The sequence below is a fragment of the Pygocentrus nattereri genome, chromosome 3, assembly GCF_015220715.1.
Source record: "Pygocentrus nattereri isolate fPygNat1 chromosome 3, fPygNat1.pri, whole genome shotgun sequence".
NCBI lineage: Eukaryota > Metazoa > Chordata > Actinopteri > Characiformes > Serrasalmidae > Pygocentrus > Pygocentrus nattereri.
In genome coordinates, this window is record NC_051213.1 from 46283259 (window position 1) to 46302799 (window position 19541).

General features: G+C 41.0%; 2 protein-coding genes across 3 annotated transcripts in view; both read left to right on the forward strand.

Annotated features, from left to right (window-relative positions):
* atp1a3b (ATPase Na+/K+ transporting subunit alpha 3b) overlaps window positions 1-14797 on the forward strand; it is a 46698-nt gene extending 31901 nt beyond the window's left edge. The window contains exons 12-21 of the mRNA XM_017706072.2: window positions 6298-6610; window positions 6812-6962; window positions 7094-7262; window positions 7384-7538; window positions 9705-9828; window positions 9938-10083; window positions 10427-10557; window positions 11726-11827; window positions 12142-12233; window positions 13263-14797. Of these exons, the coding sequence (XP_017561561.1) occupies window positions 6298-6610; window positions 6812-6962; window positions 7094-7262; window positions 7384-7538; window positions 9705-9828; window positions 9938-10083; window positions 10427-10557; window positions 11726-11827; window positions 12142-12233; window positions 13263-13291 (1412 nt within the window). The 3' untranslated portion in view covers window positions 13292-14797. The remainder of the gene's footprint in view (window positions 1-6297; window positions 6611-6811; window positions 6963-7093; window positions 7263-7383; window positions 7539-9704; window positions 9829-9937; window positions 10084-10426; window positions 10558-11725; window positions 11828-12141; window positions 12234-13262) is intronic.
* On the forward strand, window positions 155-6286 carry LOC108432320. Of its 2 annotated transcripts, none has more exons than XM_037537356.1 (5): window positions 155-1066; window positions 1560-1579; window positions 1861-2442; window positions 2640-2783; window positions 5153-6282. In XM_037537356.1, the coding sequence occupies exons 1-5, from the start codon at window positions 730-732 to the stop codon at window positions 5273-5275; spliced, it is 1206 nt and encodes a 401-aa protein (XP_037393253.1). In that variant the 5' UTR covers window positions 155-729; the 3' UTR covers window positions 5276-6282. The 2 variants fall into 2 exon arrangements, 1 of the variants encoding a protein (XP_037393253.1); XR_005130132.1 differs by lacking the exon at window positions 155-1066 and having other exon boundaries at window positions 1471-1579; window positions 1861-1931; window positions 2245-2442; window positions 5153-6286.
* Window positions 14798-19541: the final 4744 nt, after the last annotated feature.

Consider the following 19541-nt stretch of genomic DNA (forward strand, 5'->3'; position numbering starts at 1 on the left):
ACCTCATATCCCCAAAATGGCAACTTTACAGGGGAAAGAATAAACAGACTTTACTTTTAATGTAAGTCAGTGGAACCAGAATTTTCTTAAAACATCGAACATGACCTGATACTACTTGTGTGATGCAGGGTTCCCGCGGGTCCTTAAAATGTCTTAAATTTAAATACCATTAATTAAGGTCTTATATTGTCTTAAATTTACCGTACATTTGCTGTAGGTATTAAATATTCGGATGGTGAGTTTAATGCCGATGCGTCTAATAGTGTGTATTCGATTGATTAACTTTGTACAAAGAAGGTGTAGAAAATGAGAGCCCCCCGCGCATAATCGCTTTACGGTACGTTTGCGACAGACGCCTGACGTCGGGCGGCGTGACATTTCGCGGTTGTCGGTGAGCGGTGATGCATGCGGGATGGGAAAGTGCAAATTTAACGACAAATGGATGGAAGAGGATGCATGTAGGATGTGGCTGGCACCAGCCAAAAACAAAAACGAGGCAATGTGCAAATTCTGCAAAAAACCTTTTTCTTTAGGGACCGTGGGGGTCAAAGCCGTCGAGTCGCACATGAAGGGAGGAAAGCACCTGCGGCACATGGCCGCAGCTAAATAGAGCAAGCCCGGGCTGATCCCTGCATTGTTTGCAGCTCCACCTCTCAGTCGACTATTAAAAACTTAGTTTCACCGCCAGAGACCCAAAAGGCAGAGGTAATTTGGGTTCTCCACACCGTAATGAGGCACAATTCATTTAAATCTAATGAGATAAGTGAAGTCTTTGCTGCCATGTTCCCCGATTCCCAGCTTGCAAAGTCATTCAGCTGTGGTGAAAATAAAAGTGCATATATCGCCGAATATGGCATCGCTTCGTTCATCAAGGAGCTATCGCGCAGCGTTAGTGAGAAGCCGTATGTTATCATGTTTGACGAAAGCATGAATAAAACGACAAAGAATAAACAAATGGACCTTCATTTGCGGTTCTGGACTACTGATGATGAGCCGGGCACACACCATGTCATCTCCCGCTACTGTGGGTCACTCGAGAGCCGAGGACATGTTGGGACATTTCAGTGTAAGTAACTTTATGACTGTGTTTGAAATTGTATACCATTGTTCTATTCGCAGCACGTTAGCTCAGAGTTTAAGGGGTGTAACTGTTGGTAGTTGATTTTGTTGAAATATGGCGTTTTGTGATTTTTTTTTTTTTTTTTTTTTTTTTTTTTTTTTTTTTTTTTTTTTGGGGGGGGGGGGGGGGGGGTTGTTCAGACTGTTGGGCAAATCTAGCTAACAGCTGGTAACGTCGGCTGTCACTTGTTGCTATAGCAACTGTAAACATACGCCTAAGAGCTATAAAGAGTTCATTTGCAAAAACCTATCTCCATTTTTATTATTAAATATGTATTTTTTTATTGATAGTGCGTTCAATGCACAATAACACATGACTTATGAATTAAATTGAATTTGAAAAACCTTGTTTTTTTGCGAATCTGCAAAGCACAATAAAAAGCAAGCTTTTTCATCAATAACAAATGGATTTTATCTGTTTTGCAAATTAACTCTTTAAGATGCAGGATCAAGCCATGTTGTAAGTACAGATTAGAATTGATGTATTTTAGCACAGAATATATGATTTTACCAGTTAGTGAACCTGTAGAAATAATAATACACACACATTAGTAGTAGTAGTAGTAGTAGTAGTAGTAGTAGTAGTAGTAGTAGTAGTAGTAGTAGTAGTAGTAGTAGTAGTAGTAGTAGTAGTAGTAGTAGTAGTAGTATCATCCTTACACTAATGGAACCATTTTTTAATCTAATGTGGATTACCTGGCACGTTGAATTTATAACCCCTTCCACCCCTTATATGTGCAGGAAGGTACAAAAGAGCTGAATCTGAACAACATGCTCTCACTCTTGATGGATGGGCCCAGTGTTAATTGGAGGTTTGTTGAACTCTTACAAGAGGAACACAGAGAGCAGTGTGGTGGAGCCCAACTACAAATAATTGGAAGTTGTGGCCTTCACACAATGCACAACTCATTCAAGAATGGCTTCACGGTTTGGCAAGTTGAAAAAGTTCTGAAAGCCCTGCACTACCTGTTTCATTATGCACCTGCAAGGAGGGAAGACTTTGTGTTATTGACCAAGTGTGATAGATTTCCTCTGCCATTTTGTGGACATCGCTGGCTGGAAAACCTTCCAGCAGTTGAGAGAGCCATTGAAATTTGGCCATATGTTGTCTCCTGTGTGGATCAGGTCAAAGCCAAGAAGCTCCCCAATCCAAGGTCATCATCGTATGACACCATCGCAGAAGCACGGATGGATCCCATTATCCTGGCAAAGTTGCACTTCTTCATGAGTATCTTAAGAACTTTTCAGCCATTTCTCACCAAGTACCAGACAGATGCCCCGATGATTCCCTTCTTAGGCAGAGATTTGGAGGATCTAATCAGGGTAGGCCTAATGACAGCTGAAAATTTATTAAAGGGTTAGTCATTTAAGCATCGTTACTTACAGAGGATATGAAATATAAAACAAAGTAATGCATTTTCAGCATGTTGATGTTTGTAGAATATATTGTAAATACAGTAATACTTAGTCAGATTTTGATTATAATAATAATTACTATGCCTGTGCTATTCTGTTTTCAGAGCCTTCTCAGGCGGTTTATAAAGCGAGATGTTCAGGTTGATGTTTCCCCAGTAAATCTGGTCAAGCTTGATGTGACAGACCAAAAATTTTGGGTCAGTCCAAAGCAAGTGGACATTGGCTTGGGAGCCACAGATGCCCTCAAGGTACCATTTATTATCTTGGATGACTTCAACAATGTGCTACATCAGCTGCAAGTAATTTGACTACTTAAGTATTTATTCTAAAACAACCAATAGATTAGATTAAGATTAGACATCAAGCAGTTGATTTATTCACAGGATTTGTAAAATGTTGTGTAGTGTAAGTTACACATAGGGAGAGTTTATTTGATGTTTCAGGTGACACATGACTTTTGTGCATTTGTCAGGACATGTCAGGCAGTCAGGGTGGAAGTGAGCGTGATGTGTTACAGTTCATGCGAGACAGCCAGAGTGCCCTCTCAAAAATTTGTCAGAACATTCTATTGAAGTGCCCACTGAAGTACCCCACTGTCCGAAATATGCTGTGCCTGGACCCCCAAAAGATGCACACTGAACCAGACATGTGCTTGAAAAAAATGAAGGCCCTCGTCATGAAATGTGTGCACGACAAGAAGTTGTCAGGAGGAGTCACATCGGGTAACATCTGTAGACATATTAGAAATAAGAACAGTTACCTATGGTTTAGCAAAGGGAGTCTTTAGGCACCTTCTTTAAACCAGTGGTTTTAAAAGTGAACTCCAGGGGAATCATTTATTCTCACTATAATTCCATCAATAAATCACACAGTGACAGAATGTATGACAATTTTGGTCATAGGATTCATACACTTTTTGTAATAAGACCTCTAAAAGCAAAAATCTTCAGGCCTGATAGCTTTCAGGCGCCACGCCGGAATTCCGGCGTACCGACGTGTCTGCGGGGAAAAAAAAAAGGTTCTCCTAGTGCAGGGTCGGCAAGCTTTTTGACTCAGAGAGCCATAAAAGCAAAATAATTGGACATTTATTTCAGTGAGAGCCACATAATATATTAAAACGACGACATCTCACTCTAGCGAACGGGGGGTGGGGGTGGGGGTGACGACGCCGACATGTCAGTCAAGCGAACCGAAACTAAATACCGGCCGTTTGTGATATTCCGCCCGAACATTTTTTTAAGTCTCAAAAATAATAGACGTTAATTAAATTAATTACTTTCAAAAGCTGAGCCGCATCGGAGGGATCAAAGAGCTGCGGGTTGCCGACCCCTGGCCTCGTGATCTGACCATAGGATCTGACGCTTCTCTTGATCTGACATGCGCAGGTTTCACTGTAACCAACACCAAGGCCGAGCCTACTAGCCATTAAGCCAGTCAGAAACAGGGCGGGGCGGGACTTGCTTTGACCAAACAAATTGATAGATTCAGTAGGAAATCCCGCGTTTTTCAAGTGTCAACGCGAGACGTATAAACTCAGCCATAGAACACAACTATATTAAGCCTATATTAAGGGGAAAATGGAACTGAATAGTAATTTTAGGGCTGTAGTATTATTTATGAGTTTGTTGCACTGTAACTGTTTAATTAATGCACCATATATTTAAAATAAATGCTGCATAGTTTGCTATTATATTTTTAAAAGAAATGAATGTGTCCTTGTTCATGTCACTTGGTTAGGCTACTAATCAATTCCTAGTTTACTTTGGAGTATTGGAGTATTGTTATCGCCACCTGCTGACCGTTCTTGGTATGGCTGTAGTATCTGTAGTCTCCGATGCTATAGAAGCAATAAGGTATGCGACTAGTTAAAAACAGGTATGGATTCCTGAACAGGCCTGCTAGTCCCAAGAGTTCTGATAATCTGCACAAGCTTCTGAAATATAGGCTTATATTGGGTTTGTTTATCTCATGTCTGAATGTTGTTCATGTATTTCAACAAAATTCAACACAATCTATCATTGAAGGGACTCATTCAAAAGCAAAAATTCTTTGACCGTAATGAAGATCAGGGTTATACATAGACGTATATCTGCGCCCAGGGGCCAACAAGTTATGTGTTAAGTGTGTCGCATACATAGAACCCCCACCCTGCTCACCTCCCGAGCAGAGAAAAAAAGTTCAGGCTCAGGAATTTTTCCCACTATCACCCCTGAATCTTAAAAGATGGGGATTTGTGGTCTAATTTGTGCCAGTTTCGGGGTCCTTGACATGAGAAAGCTTGAGAACCACTGCTCTAAATGTTATTGCATCTCTCCCTTCAATGTCGTTGACTAAGACAATATCTTATTTCAGTAAATAGCCATATTTTAGATGTCAAGTTATACTAGCCTATTACTTGCATCTTTTTAGTTGTATTTTATTTTATTGGAAATATAGCCTAGTAGGAGTTGTAACACATGTCTGTAGGCCTAATAAATGTTCTTGGACTTAGTTCAAATATAGTTGGAAATCTGAGATTCATTTTCCAGAGTATATTGAATATAAATCTCTTGTGATTTCACAAAATATAATTTTAACTGGAAAATATACAAATGTGTTTGTCTTTATGTAAATGCAGGTGATAAGATTGCACAACAGTTTCAGAAGTTCCTGTTTAATGAGGCCAGAGGAGAGGAATTCATGGTCTTCAGTGCATTGGATGGGACATTGCGAGTTGACAGCGTCCTGCATAAGGCCATGAATGGATATGCAGAACTTTGGAGCTTTGTGGAAAAGCTACTGCTTCTGTCCCATGGACAAGCCACTGTGGAGCGTGGATTCTCCATAAACAAGGAGGTGGAGATGTGCAGTATGAACGAGGACAATATAGTCTCACAGAGACTGATCTGCGACTATGTGAGGATGTGTGGTGGAGTGGTCAAAGTGCCACTAACTAAAGAGCTGCTAAATGAATGTGCAACTTCACACAACCGGTATAGGATCTTCTTGGAAGATGAGAGGAAGAAAAAGGAAAAGGCAAAACAGATGAACAAGAGAAAAGGGGCTGAAAATGAGCTTGAACAGCTACGCAAGAAAAGAAGAACTGTCTTAACTGTGTGTGACACTCTAGAGAAGGAGGCAGATAGCCTTGCAGAGAAGGCTGAGAATACAGCTGGGACCAAGATGGCAGAGCTCATCACTAAATCCAACTCCATGAGAAAAAGATGCAAGGACAAGAGAGGGGAGTTGATGGACCTAGACCATGAAATTGAGAAGAGAGTGGCAGAGCTACGCTACATGTCTTGAAGAGAATTTTGACCTCTTGAATTTGACCTGTTCATTGGTTTCTCTCTAAGATTCATGTGATAACATTTTGTGTTGTTTTGCAAACAAGCTGTTTTGAGGACTTTTTTTTTAGCTTATTTACAATGCAGTATGCTTTGTGTTATTTTATAATTCTGTATGGTTTCTACATGCAAGTCAGTGTGTTGTTTAATGTAATGCAGCTTATGTATCTTATGCTGGCTCTGTTCTGCATCACAATGGAACAAAATTGAAAAGATTGTTGATAACAATTAAGTTAAGTTTTGATTTCCAATGTGGGAGACAATAAATTGAATATTTTCTACCAAATAATCTTTTATGACATTTTTGGGTCTTAAATTATGTGTATTGAGGTCTTAAAATGTCTTTTAAAAGCCTTAAATTTTACTTTTAAAATGGTGCAGGAACCCTGCATCTGATGGTGTACTGAACTATTTTCATTGCTTTTCTCCATGTCAGGATTCTGCCACCTCCTTATGCCCGAAGATCAGTACCCCAAAGGTTTTGCCTTCGACACAGATGACGTCAATTTCCAGACAGATAGCATGTGCTTCGTGGGCCTGATGTCCATGATTGACCCACCCCGTGCCGCCGTGCCCGATGCAGTGGGGAAATGCCGCTCAGCCGGTATTAAAGTCATCATGGTGACTGGAGACCATCCCATCACCGCCAAGGCCATTGCTAAGGGTGTAGGCATCATCTCTGAAGGCAACGAGACAGTGGAGGACATCGCTGCCCGCCTAAATATCCCAGTCAGCCAGGTCAACCCAAGGTAAGAGCTGCATGATGTAGCGGTGGCTGATGTATTATTTGCTGATATCGGAGACAGTTTAACTCCATTAGAATTACAGTTAAGCAGTTGATAACTTATTTGTGCTCACGCATGCACTGACACGTGTAGCAACAAATTGTGTCGATTTTGGTATTTTTAAATCCAAATATCTTGATCATGGTTGTGGCATGTGTGTTTTAGAGATGCCAAAGCTTGTGTAATCCATGGAACAGAACTGAAGGACATGTCTCAGGACCAAATCGATGAGATTTTGCGAAACCACACAGAAATTGTCTTTGCCAGGACTTCTCCCCAGCAAAAACTCATTATTGTAGAGGGCTGCCAGCGACAGGTACGTATAAATACATGCATTTCTGTCATTCTGACATTTGGTCATCATAGAGTGTAACACACAGACTTGATAGCCTAAAACTTTTGCTTACTCTCTCTCTCTCTCATTCTCTGTCTCGCTGTATCTCTCAGGGGGCTATTGTTGCTGTAACCGGTGATGGTGTGAATGACTCCCCCGCTCTGAAGAAGGCCGATATCGGTGTTGCCATGGGGATCGCTGGGTCCGACGTGTCCAAGCAGGCTGCAGACATGATCCTGCTGGACGACAACTTTGCCTCCATTGTTACTGGAGTAGAAGAAGGTGAGTGGACAAGAGGAGACCATTGCATGACAGGATGGTGACCTGTACTTTTATTAAATGCTACAGTAATTATAATTGTAATAAATACATCAATAAATAATAAATTTCACTCTCCCTCCAGGTCGCCTGATCTTTGATAACTTGAAGAAATCCATTGCCTATACTCTGACCAGCAACATCCCAGAGATCACTCCCTTCCTGCTGTTTATCATCGTCAACATTCCACTACCTCTGGGCACCATCACCATCCTTTGCATTGACCTGGGCACAGACATGGTGAGTCACACAGATAATACAAAAAAAGTAAAAAAACACGATCTGATACTTGTCTGATATCTGATACAGTCACGTGTGTACTTTAGTTTATGAGAGCACACAAAAGTAGCGTCTTTTCACCAAAGGTTTTGGGGTAGTGTTAGATTTATTAGTCACGTGCCATCATATCAGCATAAATTAGAGGAGTCAGCTGCTAATATTGGTTAGGGGCAGTTTTGATCTCGTTTTGATATATAATGTCAATAGAAAATGTAGCTTTACGCAAGGTGTCTTTGTTTCTACAAAGCTATTTACATTTTAGCTAATAGTGCCAGTCTAACCAGTGTTAGTGATGCTCAGGCAAGCTCTAAGTACTATGGGGACAGTTTTGTTGGTCTGTCAGGTCTTGTGCAGTTGTTAAAATTAATTAAGTATTTTTTAATATACTCTTCAACTCCAGTTTTGGAAGCACTTTTTCTATGACTTTCCCCTTACTTAAATAAGTGGATTGCATTATATTTAATCTCTTCAGAAATGCTTCCTTTAAGCTGGGCCCACACTGCAAGATTTTTTCACCCTGATTTGCCTCTTGCGACAAATTTTCACAATCCAAAGCAAAGGGTAGTGTGAGAGTTTCCTCCGATATTATCAAACATCTAATATTTACAACTCAAAACGTTCATGAGTCCTGCAGTGCAACAAGGTCAGATATTTACTCAGTGAGTGATTTGAACAATAGCAGTCATGAGCTGGAGGTTAGGGAACTGGCCCTGTGACAGGAAGGTTGCTGTTTCGATCCCCAGCGCCGACAGCACATGACTGAGGTGCCCTTGAGCAAGACACCTAACCCCCAATTGCTCCCCGGGCACCGTGGATAGGGCTGCCCATCACTCTGGGCAAGTGTGCTCACTGGCCCCTAGTGTGTGTGTGTGTGTGTATTCACTAGTGTGTATGTGGTGTTTCACTTCACGGATGGGCTAAATGCAGAGGTGGAATTTCCCCATTTGTGGGATAAAAAAAGTATCACTTAACTTAGCCAATCAGAGAGCTAGAAGAGAATAAGGAGAAATACATGCACACTGCCTGAACAGCGAAGCACTGAGACAGAGCTGCATGTGAAACGCAGGCAAATAAGAGCTGTAATCATGTTTTTAATGTATGGATCCAGGCTTCAGGTCACTCTCTTCACAATTTCAAGCCAGCTCCCGGTTTGTAGTGTAATATTTCTCCAGCTCTCACTGTATCAGTGTTTCTTAGCTCCATTAGTCCCCAGTTTACACTTTCGCTACGCATAAAAACACAAACAGGTCTGGCCCAGTAAGCTTAGCTTTGTTTGTGTCGTCTGATCTCTGAGGAGATCTGGGAGTTATAGTTCTTATTCATAGCCCAACTCATTATGTGTTACTCTCTCTTTGCCTTGCCGTCTAGTGTGAGCACCCTCACGACAAAGAGTTTAGAACTTGTGTAGTGAACAGCCAGCCTTAGTTGTTTTAGAGGCATGAGGAGGAACTTTGTGAGGCAGCTAAGGTGAGTTTAGGGAGTTGTTTGTTATGAATATTAGTCTCTTTGAAGAGGAACATAATGTTAGTCACTCCTTTGGGAATAGCTTTTACACCGGCTGTAACTTGTTTTCTTTAGATTTGTTTAGAGGGTTTTGTAAATTTTCTGTTAAATATGTGTTTCCTGTGGGGCATCCAAGTGATGCAACCGTCTAAGCATTGGCCCTATCATGAGGAGATCATGAGTTTGATCCCTGGTGTTGCTACAGCCATCTGTTGCCGGGAGTCCAAGAGAGCACAATTGGCCTCGCTCTCTGGGCCCACCCTGCTCTCACCTTGACCCAACGCGATGCCAGTCAGCGCAGGCGCCTGTTAGCTGGCGTAACAGACCTGTCAGGTGGCGCTTTCTTCCGAACTCGTTCGGCTGTCCAGTGATGTGGCGTTAGCGGCAGTTCGAAAAGATGCAGTGGCGCTTCACAGGTCTCAGAGGAAGCCTGTATTAACCTTCACCCTCATAGCGTTGGTAGTATTGTGTGATTGGGGGAGTCTTAACTAGTGAGTAGAATTGGAGATGTCTAAAACTGGGGAGAAAACTGTGTTTCCCTGATTCTGAAAAATGAATATCTTGTGCTCTCTGACTTTTGCATCGTACTGTATATATGAGAATTCGCTTTTTTTCCATCTCTAGGTTCCAGCTATCTCTCTGGCTTACGAGGCAGCTGAGAGTGACATCATGAAGAGGCAGCCCAGAAACCCAATGAGGGACAAACTGGTCAACGAGCGTCTCATCAGCATTGCTTATGGACAGATTGGTATGTCAAATACACACACATGCATATATAAGCACACTATTTTATTCCTGTCTCTTATGTGCAGTCATGTATAGACATTTGCAGAGTGTGTCTCTGTTTGTGTGTGTAGGTATGATCCAGGCTTTGGGTGGCTTCTTCAGTTACTTTGTGATTTTGGCTGAGAACGGCTTCCTTCCCTCTATTCTGGTGGGCATCAGACTCAGCTGGGATGACCGTAGCATCAATGACCTCGAAGACAGCTATGGACAGCAGTGGGTAAGCACTGTGCTTGTTGCGTTGTTGGAAGCTGACATGGCCTTGGATATTTCTCAGATATTTCTGGGTTTTGGATCAGGTTCTTCTTTCACTTTCAGGTTTTTCATAGCCCGATTTTGGCCTCTTCTCTTGACCTTTATCATCTCTGCCCCTTACTCTTCACAGAACTTGGCGGGGCCACATTTACATTCCCCACTCCTGTAACTTAAAAGTAGCTTAGTCATTTTGTATTATTTTCCATGTAGTTACTGAAGAGTGCAAAACATGCAAAGCTCTATTCTCGTCTGTTTGTGATTTATTTGGATTGATACATTTAGAATGTCATCATGCTTTTCATTTTCAGACATATGAGCAGAGGAAGATTGTCGAGTTCACATGCCACACAGCTTTCTTTGTCAGTATTGTGGTTGTGCAGTGGGCCGATCTCATCATTTGCAAGACCAGACGCAACTCTGTGTTCCAGCAGGGCATGAAGTGAGTTCAAACACTGTGTGCATTAGTTTGGATTAGGGCTGCAGCTAATGTTTATTTATATAAACAGTTAATCTATTGACTATTATTTAATGAATCAAGCCTGTTCACTCTCACTTTGCTTCATCACAGCCACATCACTCAAATTTGTCTGTGTGACAAGCGATTCTGTTATGGTAGAATGAAATAATGGAAGCAATAGAGAAAAACACTCCCTACACTTTGTGTAGTTTTAGGTTTTGTTTCTAAGTGAAAACAATCTTTTAGCCATTGATGACATTGGCAGTGTCTTTGTAGACTGACCATTGCAGCTCTATTTTAGGCTACGTTCACACAGCAGGTAAAAGTGGCCGAAATCTGATTTTCTCACCAAATCCGATTTTTTTTGTTTGGCTGTTCACAATATCTTTCGAATGTGATCTGTATGCAGCATCAGTCTGAGCAGATCTAAACTGACCCACATGCGCAAAAGTACAACGCGTCACGTTGCTCATCCAGAGGTAAAAAATTCCGACTGCCAATGAACACCAGTCACTCACGGAGGTTCAGCTTCGTCACCAGCATCACGGGAGCCATTATGAAGCTTCACTGACTGACAGCTGGGCTCATCACCCAGAATGTGTTCCAGTTCGCCGTAAGAAGGGCACATTGACTTCTTCGGTTTGTGTCCTCAGATTCTTTAAACTTTGCTTTCAGACTTTTACTTGTTTGACATTGCAGCCTCGCTCTCCTACGGCCGCGTTCAGCCATTTCTTCCGAAATCTCTTTGAACATGGAAGGCTTTGGATGAGTCTCTTCTAATTTTTTGTACAGAAACATCAGCCTAAATGTTTATGAGGTCTTGGCAGCGCAAAATTATGACGAATGTTGAGTTGGATTGACGTAAATGTCGCTTTGAATTCCGATCTGGCTGTTCAGATTCGCGCTCCTGCATATCGGATTTGGATCGGATTTCAGTTGCACAGCATCTTAAATCGGAGTTGAGAATGTCAGATTCAGTGTGTTTTTTGCTGTTTACACTGACACACAGATACACATCTGTGCCACATGTGAAAATAAAGATCGGATTTGGGCCACTCTTACCTGCTGCGTAAACGTAGCCGTAGATGTGAATGTGTCTGCAATTTGGGGTACAAGTATACAAAGTGTAACTGCATCTTTTTTTCCACAGGAATAAGATTCTGATCTTCGGCCTGTTTGAGGAGACGGCTCTGGCTGCTTTATTGTCCTACTGCCCAGGCATGGATGTAGCCCTCAGGATGTACCCACTAAAGTAAGTTTTCACACACATACACCCACACAGAAATGGAGACCTAAAGAGTTGCCACATTTAAGACTGCTTCTGCATACAGTATGCTTGGGCTATCTGTGATGGACGTCTTAAAGTCCAGATTTTCAGTTCAGTTTTCCAGTCCTGGATTTTGTAATCAGTGCTAGATAACTGAACTGTTGAAGTAAATGATTTTCCATTTAGTGTCACACCTAGCAGTGATCTATGAAATCCAGGACTGGAATTGGGACTCTGGTATCGAAGACCTTTGATCTCTGGAGAGGAAATGAAGTTTCTTTTCTCTGTTTTCTGTCCAGACCTTCCTGGTGGTTCTGTGCGTTCCCATACAGCTTCTTAATTTTTGTGTATGATGAGATCCGAAAGCTTCTCCTGCGCCGAAACCCTGGAGGTATGTGTTCGGCCACCTCTTTAATGCACACACATGTAATGTATGGTGTCAAATCCATATCAAAACTCGCAAGTGAGGGGAAAAAAGTGCTCTCGCACGAGGAAAAGTACTCTTGCGCACAAAGAAAATCCCTCGTGCACGCAAAGAAAAGTCACATTCATGTGCGTGCATGAAGACAACTACTAGTGAAAGGAAAGTCACCCTCTTGTTGATGCTGAAGCAATCGCGCGCGAGGAAAATTAGCCTGACACGTGACTGTTGTATCTGCTCTCGCGCAAGAGTTCATTTTTTACAGCTGTGGGCAGGTCACATGATTGGTTACTGATTTCTAGAACTGTGTTGTGACTGGCTGGCAGTCAGTGGTCATTAGCTGCCTGTAAAACACCGGGAACAGGACTTTCACTCTAGAAGACGACCTTCAGAGGCCGCCAGTGTGATGGCGTTTGCCGAAACGCTGCCTGTAATTACTGACTTCTGTTTCTGTGAATATTCGGTAATCATCGCGCATACAAGACTAGGTTTCCTTGCACGAGAGCGTTTTTGCTCGCTTGCGAATTCTACATTAGATTTGATGCCATACATAACGTACACACAGATGATATTTAGCCATGTAGAGCAATTTCAAGCATTTAGATGACAAGCATCAACCAAGGAAGGTGAAAACCCCTTAAATTTAGTAAATATGTCATTTCTCATTATGAGATTCTTCTAAGAATATTATAAGACTATTCAACTTTATCTAAAGAAATTGTCTCATTCAGTTGGCAGATCATTGTGCTTGTTTTTAAGAACTCATTTTTAAAGAACTTTTCTGCCAGAAGAGCTCAGAGTTTATCATCCAATTCGGATAATTCCCCTGGAAAAAAATCATAATATTCTTACAATAGTCTTAACATGACAAATACTAGATATATCGACTTGATTTAAGATGATTTCACTGCCTAATGTCACGTTTTCAGTAAATGACTTTTGATATTATACTGTTTAGTGACCGTATTTCTCTCTCTCTCTCTCTTCTCTCTCCTACAGGTTGGGTGGAAAAGGAGACATACTATTGATTGATGAATTCCTTCTTTACTCACGCCCCTACATCTTCCATTTTTCTTCTACTCCTCACCCCTCCGTCCCTGTTGAAGACGCACAACCACACGCTGTATACCTCCCCATTCAGAGAGACAGCAGCTTAGAGCCAACACCATGTCTGCCCCAAAGAGAAAAGAAAAAACACCTTTCAGACTCTAAACCAACCCCCCCAAACCGCCCTATAATACTCTTTGCATGTCTTTTCACTCGGGTGTGTATATAAAGTCTATTATATATTTACCAATGGCAGCTGCATAATCGTTATGTAGATCCGAGAGGAGCTTTTGACGCTGTATTGGAGCGAACGTACATGCGAGTGCGTGTGTGTTTGAGTGTGTGTATGCTCGGCTAACCGAGGGCCAGCCCTCCGCTTCTTCCTCACACCACCCCCCTCTTCCTCCTCTTCCTCCTCCATGCCTTTCTACTCCTTCCCTTCTACTCACTCCATCACTCCGCCTGTCCTCCAGTCGCACACGGGTACACGGATCACATGACTTGCGGCAGACTCTGGTTAAGACCCTGAGAGAAGACATTTTCGCACGTTCCTTTTCCTTTCCTCATCTTTTTGCGTTCTACTTTGACTGATTTTTTTTAAAAGTATATATTGAAAACAGAGGGAAGCATGTTGACTCTTTCCACGTCAAAACATACCCTTCTCCCCTCCGCACCACCTTCCGTCTATCTTTGTGTTTTCTGCTATAGTAACCCCCCCCCCCCCCCCCCCGTCTTTCAGGTACAACCTCATACTGTCAGTTTTAGAATAAAACATGTATTAAATATCATTTTAATCAAATGTAAAATCATGGAAAACAAAAGCACTAAGGAAGCAGAACGGTTCTTATGTGATGGGCTGTTATGAGTGAAGCGTAAGGCAAAAAAAAAAAGGTGCAGGGACTCGTTGACTATCAGGTATTGAGTAGAGAATCAGCGCGTACTTGACTGTGTTTCTGGTTCTACTGCCATTATGCATCCATGCACACCAGGTTCCGCTTTTTATGTGTGTCTGTCACGTCGTTACATATCAGCCGACTGATTTAACATTATCTGACACATCAGTTGCCCATCACGACACTTTTCCTTCTTTTTAAGAAGAATAGAAGGTCTTTCAGCAAACCCGCGCCGACTATTACTGCAACCAATGAGCAAGGCTAAATCAAAGCAAGGAACCTGGTGTGTGGGGGCCTCTACTGTGGGTTTTATCAGGAAACGAGTGTGTGTTCTGGTGTGGGGAGCCGCCCCAGGTCTTGTGCTGCACGTGTGTGTGAGTGTGTGTATGGTTGTGTGTGTGTGTGTGTGTGTGTGTGTATGGTGGGGGACAGCGCGCTGTAGCAGTCCGCCTCAGGCTGCGTCCATCTCAGAGAGGTGTGGGGGGTGAGACTAAAGAAAGAAAAGAAAATACTAATATGATAATAAATTGTAGAAGTGTTTGAAAGCAATGAAACCAACACCAATAAAACATCTAGAACATTTAATACAACCGAGCAAAGTCTGCGCGTCTTCATTCCCTTCTCAGCGCTCTGTTATACGGTGTGTTTGCTCAATATACTGTGAAATATCGCTGCTGTCGGAACAAAACCTCGTATCTCCGTTTTGATCGTTTTTTTAGTTTTTACATACTTTGAAAATGCCTGTCCTTTATATTGTTTGTAAATTACATGATGAGTGGACCAAAAGTCATGGCTCAGAATGACTTGGTAAGACGTCTGGTTCCATTGACTTACATTAAAAGTAATGCATGTTTTTTCCTTCTCCTGTAAAGTTAGCATTTCATACATACAAGGTTTTGTTCTGACAACAGCGACATGAAATCTTAAGCTAGAATATCTCAGAAATGATCAATAGATCACCAAACTACACTGGCTAGCATGTACATGGTTATTTAGCTAGCATTTAGAAACATCTACAGTGGTCTTATTTAAGCAGACTCTTAAAAAAGCTGGTTCTTCAGAGGTTCTTTAGTAAAGAAAATGGTTCTATACAGAACCATAAACACTCAAAGAACCGCTTGCATGATTAAAGGGTTCGTCGCATTATGAAAGGGCTTTAGATGGTTCTATATAGAACTTTTTAGAGCCTTTTTTGAAAAGGGTTGTGTTTTAGTACCAAAAAGGGTTCTTCTATTGTTACGGTGCCAAGCTTGAAGAAAAAAATAGTACTTGTTACAAAAGGCCACATCTCCTTACAAAAAAGTATAAGTTTATTTATTAGGTAAACTTGTGTAAAGTGTTCAGTATATTTCCAAGTATACTTTATATAGTGAGTGAACTAATAATGTTCTAGTAGTGTACTTGTACTATTTCAGTACCTTTTGGGACTAAATTGGCCACTTTTAAGTTTATAAAAGTATATTTTTAAGTATAGCACATGTAAACTTATATACTGTATATCCACTGACCTGCCCTGATTACTTCATACAGTTACTTTATCCTTATTTATACTTAAGTACATCTCAGTCAAAAGATTAAGTACAAGCATGGGCTGGAAATGCTTCAAATGTTATGTATACTTGTCAGTATAAGCCAAGTATCCATCCATCCATCCATCCATCCATCCATCCATTTTCTAAGCCGCTTCTCCCCCAGGGTCAAGCCAAGTATACTTAAGTATAATTTTGTTAGTTTATCTCTGATAAGTAAATAAAAGTATACTGAAAGCACACCCACTTCGTTTTTAGTTTAAGAGAAGTAGAGTAATGGCACATGTGAAGAAACTCCTTATTTGTAAGGGTCACCAAAAGAAAACGTATCATTTATTTGTTCAAAATTTTTCTTTCATTTCAAATTTTCATGAGTATTTTTTAAATGCCAGCACTTCATTGGTCTTCATTCAGTGGTGGAGTTCACTTTTTAAAAAGACGCTAACCGCACTCGGGTATCGGAATCCCTCAAAGTGGAAAGAGTATGTATATTGTTGGCTTTTCTACAGGGCTGTATCGTTAAAGCCATCAGTAGAAATCTATAATAACTGAACATAAAGCTGATCAGTCATTAAAGTACTTAGATTATGAGTAAACAACTGCATGAACTGAAATTTTAGCAGCTTTTCGCATTTTTAAACGCTTTACAGCTTAACGTTGCCATATGGCAACAGTGACATTTCTGTCTTTTTTTATTTAATGCTTGATATACAATCGATTTTTTCTTTTGCTTTAGGAAACCGAAGCCTTGCTGAGTAGCTTCCTATCCCGGCACACACTGCTACTCCTGTTGTGGCCTATACTCGTACACACAGTTATGGGAATATTTCAGATTTGAGACAGTGTGATTATCAATGGGTTTTCTACAGCGCTGTATCAATAAAGCTATCATTATTCATCTCTAATAACTGCACGTAATGCTGATCAATCACTCAGGTAAAAAAGTAAATCAGTGTAAAAATGTAGTTAGGTAGCCGATTAGCATTCTGCTGATCTGCCAATGCACAAGCCACATTGTCATAAATATATATATATATATATATATACACACTCACCGGCCACTTTATTAGGTACCCCTGCTAGTAAAAGGTTGGACCCCCTTTTACCTTCAGAACTGCCTTAATTCTTCATGCCACACTTTCAACAAGATGTTGGAAACGTTCCTCAGAGATTCTGGTTGGTTATTTGAGTTCCTGCTGCCTTTCTATCATCTGGAACCAGTCTGCCCGTTCTCCTCTGACCTCTCACATCAACAAGGCATTTTCATCCACACAACTGACCGCTCACTGGATGTTTCCTCTTTTCGGACCGTTCTCTGTAAACCCTAGAGATGGTTGTGCGTGAAAATCCCAGTAGATCAGCAGTTTCTGAAATACTCAGACCAGCCCGTCTGGCACCAACAACCACGCCACGTTCAAAGTCCCTTAAATCCCCTTTCTTCCCCCGTTCTGATGCTCGGTCTGCACTTCAGCAAGTCGTCTTGACCACCTCTACATGCCTAAATGCGTTGAGTTGCAGTCGTGTGATTGGCTGATTAGCTATTTGTGTTAACAAGCAACTGAAGAGTACCTAATAAAGTGGCCGGTGAGTGTATATATATATATATATAGTAGTGGCTGTTTTTGCAGCATATAAATTGCTATTGTATCTGCTGTCAATCTGCTGAGAGCTGCAGTTTCTTCTCTAGAACCTTCTGCATCAGCACCGAGTCCTGACTTGCAAAACTGGGCAGCTTGGGCCAAAACACGCTCTCGCGCAGTCCCAGGGGAGGCTGGGGTGAGCACTGCAGTCCGTCCCCCTCCCTCCCACTGCTCACTGCACCACCGTAATGGGATATCGATCGGCTGGCTTTTTTTGCCGCAATACGGTTTAAAGCATGAGCGGAGGTCATTCTCCAAGGTCATCCCTATGGCAACCTGAAAGAAATTGGATGGGCACTTCTGTCATGCTGGAAAGGTCAGAGAGGTCAAAGGGGGGGGGGGGGGGGGGGTGCAGGCAGTTCAGAGGGCATCCCATATAGGGGTGGACAATATGATGGTAGGTTAGCATTATTGTAATAAATGACATCACAGGGAGCTTTTCTGAGTATCATGATGGAAAATGTGAGCTTGGTGTGTGAAGTCTAGGAGCATTTCACTCATTTCTAAAAAGGTTCTATTAGTTTTAAGTGATTTTAGACAAACGAAGACAAACGATCTCACTATGCTGCAAGTACCATTGTGCTTGTTGTAAGAGATAAGCTTTAAACAAAGTAGCCATATTATCCGCCAATATAATGAAAAAAATGAACTGAAACAAGTTCATAAGTTAAGAAATAAGCTAAATAAGCTTATATTAAGCTTACGTCAATCTCAAATTGAGAAATATATATTTCTAGATTAGATTTTTAAAAATATAGACTAGCCTTTTTAAACCCTTTACAGCATTATGTTATGGCAACTATGACATTTTACCTTATTTTTAAGGTAAAAAATTAAGCTTTTAAACTAGTCAAATTATCTGCCAATGTAGTGAGAAAGTTTGACTTGAAACAAGTAAAATATCCTAGAAATAAGTTAAATAGAAAAAAAATGAACTGAAACAAGTTCATAAGTTAAGAAATAAGCTAAGTCCTCTTATATTAAGCTTACAACAATCTCAAAATAAGAAATATTAGATCCGTTGACTAGAATTAAGTTTATTTCACTTGGCACTGAGCGCATCATTAAAAATTTAGGTTTATGATTAAACCATTGCATAACCTCAAGTTTAACAGCTTTTTTAAACACGTTATAGCATTATGTTGCCATACGGCAACAATGGCATTTTTCCCTTTTTATATTTTGCTCGACTACAATATAAAGGTCTTTCCTTTAATAAACTGAAGGCTTTCCGAGGAGCATCCTGTTCCTGCACACACACTTCTTTCCTGTTGCGGCCTGTACTTTATTTCACGCACACGTCAGGCGCTAAGGCCTCCAAGCGCTCTTAAAGGGGTATTATCAATATTCATATACAACAACTTCAAAGAGAAACGTGAACAATCTGTGGGAGGGTACAAATGAAGCCGGTTTGGATTTTATGGGTTTTATACAGTGCTGAAATGTATATTTGTTGCCATATGGCAACAGCATGCAAACTGCAGTTTTACGTTCCAAGTTCACATATTTTCCAAATTCTTTGTGGATCTTTAAAGCATGTATGCATATTTAGCTGTTATGCCTGGATAGTGAATATGGCTGTATCTTATGGCAGTGTTTACTGCTTGTGTAAACATCGCAGACTGTTGTCACACACTGTTGCCATATGGCAACAAAAAGCAAAAAGTGTCTATTAATTATGCCTGTTAATAATCTTTTCATGTGCATTTCATAATTATTGCACAAAGTGCTCCATTACTCTTGTACTGGCCTATTTTACCTGTTCTAATGTCCTCATAAATGCCAGAAAAGTTCAATTATTGTGTTACGAATTGAGTCGAAATGAGTGTGATGTTATATTCTAGCCACCTTAAAGCGGACGTGACAAACACACATCGTGCCCTATTTTACAGGCATAAGACTTTATTGCACTTTCCTTTTGGCTGACATTAAACAAAAAGAAATAAAAGAAAGGAAAAGAAATAAAAAGCTAAAGTCGGCTAAATTAAGAGTACACAGGATGGCAATAGACACACATTTATAAAATCAAGCAGGTTCTTGGCATCTGAATGTTGGATTAGAGACATTTTAACATGACATCACAAAAAAAAACAAAACACAAAATGAAAACAATAACGGCGGATAGGCACCCTGGATACCCATTTACAACCAAGCACCCGCACCAACTTG